Source organism: Echinops telfairi, unplaced genomic scaffold (genome assembly GCF_000313985.2).
Source record: "Echinops telfairi isolate 266 unplaced genomic scaffold, ASM31398v2 ScPeMD7_2;HRSCAF=8, whole genome shotgun sequence".
NCBI classification, from domain to species: domain Eukaryota; kingdom Metazoa; phylum Chordata; class Mammalia; order Afrosoricida; family Tenrecidae; genus Echinops; species Echinops telfairi.
The window spans coordinates 33,063,080-33,066,316 of record NW_022103898.1 but is presented as its reverse complement, the minus strand read 5'-3'; the positions used below and the strand labels follow the sequence as shown (position 1 = coordinate 33,066,316).

Genomic DNA, 3,237 nt, shown 5'->3' with positions numbered 1-3,237 from the left:
AAAATTCTTGTATTATAAATGGAAAAAGGGTTCCTTAGTAATTCAGTAAAGAATGTAAAGTTGATAAACTTGTAATTTTTAAAGACTTCATTTACTATAAAGTAACAATTAATAAAATCCACACATTTCCCCCCAAGTCCAGCTTCTCCTCTATAGAAAAATTTTTTTTTAAAAATGTACTTTGAGTAAAATCTTGTTAAAAAAAATTTCAACAAACACACCAGAATAATTCATTATGATATCAGAGCAAAAAAGTATTCAACAATAATACCAGACTTACCAAGGAAAACATTAATGTGGAAGACATTTTAGACACAAAAATCACAAAATGCTTCTGTTGTGGCCCTAACAAGACTGATCTTCACACTATAGGTTAAGTAGCTCCAATCCCCTTTTTTACAGTTAAAAAAAAAGAAATCCGTCTATATTCTGTTATATTACTATAGAAACTTAAAGTTATTACTTTGATTTAAAATAACTGTCTAGCTCACTTTGAAAACATGGATTAGCTATGATAAATCAATTATTTAACCAGCTGGGTGAATTTTTCTACTGGCGTGAAAGTATTTGGCTAAATCCCACAGTGAGGTCCAGAAGCTATAGTACAGTCAGGAAGGAAGAGAGGTCAGAATACTTTTGAGGAATGGAAGAGGAACAACTTTAATATCTATTCCAAAACACTGAAATATTCTGGGCTCAGTCTCTACTACTTTGAAAACACAGCAATAAACTAAACTATCCAAACATGAATTCTATGTTACTATCAAAAAACAATTCTTTGCTACATAAATAAAAAGTGCTTATAACTAGTAACATATACTAAAAATGCCAACCCTTAATAACATGGTCTGTCTCATTGCCAGCAATGAGTACTGAAGGGCGTCATGATATTTACAAAGGATAAAAATATATAGGTTCAATTATCTCCTATAGTTCTGTTATATACCATTGAGCATAAAATAATCATCTTTTAACATGGAAATTAACACAAAACAATTATATAAGAATAAACTCTAGGAAATCCTCTGTAAGGATTTGACCATTATGTAATGGTTCATAATGAAGTTAAATATGAATAGAACACCATCCTGAAAAATAAGACTAATTTATTTGTTTCAAAAAATAAGATAGAATGCAAGATCTTTATTTCCATAGTCCAGAGGTGACAGCGTTAGGTATCATCTTCATCAAGAATAGTTTCAGGGTGTTTCTCATTGATTTATGGAAGGCAGGACAGCGAATTCTAATTCCTGCTGCTTGCCCCGTCACCTTAAATCTTCTTCATATGATATCCGAACTATATGCTAAAAAAACTTCTTGGAAAATAAATTTCTACTTAAGGATATTAAAATAACAACTTCGATTTTAAAACTCCTGAAAGAAAAACTCCCTAGCTACTTTTGAAGCCATGAGTTCAATTTGGTGTCTTCTTGTGTTCTGGGATAGGTCAACAGGGCCATAGCACAGAGGTCGCTGCTTTCAAATGGCATGACCAATTATTTGAGAGTTATAATCCGCAGGCTCCATTTTTAAAATATGAGGGATGACACTGTCAATTCGTACATTGCCAATGAGACCTTTGAAAAATAATTCTTCAGTGATTGTAGCATTCATCAGTCTCAAAGCCGGCAATCTGAGTAGTAGTCTAGATAACCTAAAACACAAAACAAAAAAACCGTGGATAAGGGAATATCAAAGTTGTATATTAAAAAGAAATTCAGTTTAGACATATATATATATATGTATGTATATATATATATATATATGTATGTATGTATGTATGTATGTATATATATATGGAGGTACCCAGAAAAAAGCTACGTGGGGTAGAGCTTTCATAGTATGCCTTTGTCTTGCTGGGCGAGCATCGATTGAGCAACTTGCTCTAAGTTAGTGCACCCAGTGGTGTAGCCTGGGAAGGTTCTCTTTGGTCACAGTGATTTTTTTTGTAAAAGTAGTTTTGCTTGAACTTCGTTTTTTGTGATGGCTGATTTAAGAGAACAGCGTGAAGCTGTGAAATTTTGTTTCCTGCTCAGAAAAAAATTCTACGAAGCTGCTGTGATGCTGAACACAGTTTACAAGGGCAGTGCTATGAAAAAAACCTCAAGGGTATGAGTGTGGGAAACAGAAGGCCTTCTCCCAAGTTGTCTCCCCCAAATATATGTCAGACTTAGCTTGAGAGTGATTATACACTTGGAGGTCATCAGTAGTAGATTAGGGGTCATTCTCCTTAAGAGCTATCAGACATCTGGAACAAGTAAACATCACTGTTTATCCCACTCCCTTCTGATAAGGATAGTAGTTGTCTGTTTCCTTGTAGGAGACACCAGAGAGGTCAAACCCACCCAAGGATGACCAAGGTTAGGTAGGCATCATGAATCTAGGGTCTGCCCATCTTGTCACATGTATAACCCTAGACCTTCCCATTTCTATGGGTACACCCCTAGCTCATCCCCTTCCTGTTACACTTATGCCTATCATAGATCCCCTTCTTACAATGTGTATGCCTATTGTACAACCCCTTCCTGTGACGTATGTCTTTGCCTGCACGTCCCCAGAGGGAAAAAAAAAAGCTTGGAAAGCATTAAAGTTCGTCTCTCTCTCTTCCTCCACGCGGACCACCAAGCGGGGCTGAGGTGAGCAATGCTACCATGAATTGTGTCTGACTCCATTACCTGACTCCTTAACTCTCATGCTCTCTATGACTTTACTATAATCTTTACTTATTATCGCTGTGCAATTGCGCCTACCGGACCTGTGATGACTTGTGGGGTCCCCTCTTCCCTTTAACCCCACAGTATGAGTGGTTTATTCATTTCAAAAAGCTGAACTGTCTATTGATGACAAACCTTGTTCTGGCTTGCTTAAAGACTGACGAGACCATTAAAGAGATGGGGAAGATACCTGGACTATTTTGGAGCTTGGGTCAGCAAATTTTAATGGAAGATTTGAAATTTCGCTGTGAAATGTGTGCCTCGGGTTCTGACCAGGAAAAAGAGTTTCGAGTGGAAACATGCTGTGCTTTGAAAGAACAGTGTAGCAACAACCCTTTTATTCCACGGTCAACACTGGTGAATAAACATGGTGCTGCTATTCTTTTGTTGTTGTTGTTTTAATTTAATTGTATTTTTATTTTTTTATAAACATTTTATTAGGGGCTCATACAACTGTTATCGCAATCCATACACACATCAATTGTGTAAAGCGCATTTGTACATCATTCTCAAAACATTTTCT

At 36.1% G+C, this 3,237-nt stretch overlaps 1 protein-coding gene across 4 annotated transcripts in view; it reads right to left on the bottom strand.

Moving 5' to 3' along the window:
* Positions 1-1,086: 1,086 nt before the first annotated feature.
* NR2C1 (nuclear receptor subfamily 2 group C member 1) overlaps positions 1,087-3,237 on the bottom strand; it is a 59,230-nt gene continuing 57,079 nt past the window's right edge. For all 4 annotated transcript variants that reach the window (XM_004700389.2, XM_045292008.1, XM_045292013.1 and 1 more), the window contains exon 14: positions 1,087-1,654. In XM_004700389.2, the coding sequence (XP_004700446.1) occupies positions 1,480-1,654 (175 nt within the window). In that variant the 3' untranslated portion in view covers positions 1,087-1,479. The remainder of the gene's footprint in view (positions 1,655-3,237) is intronic.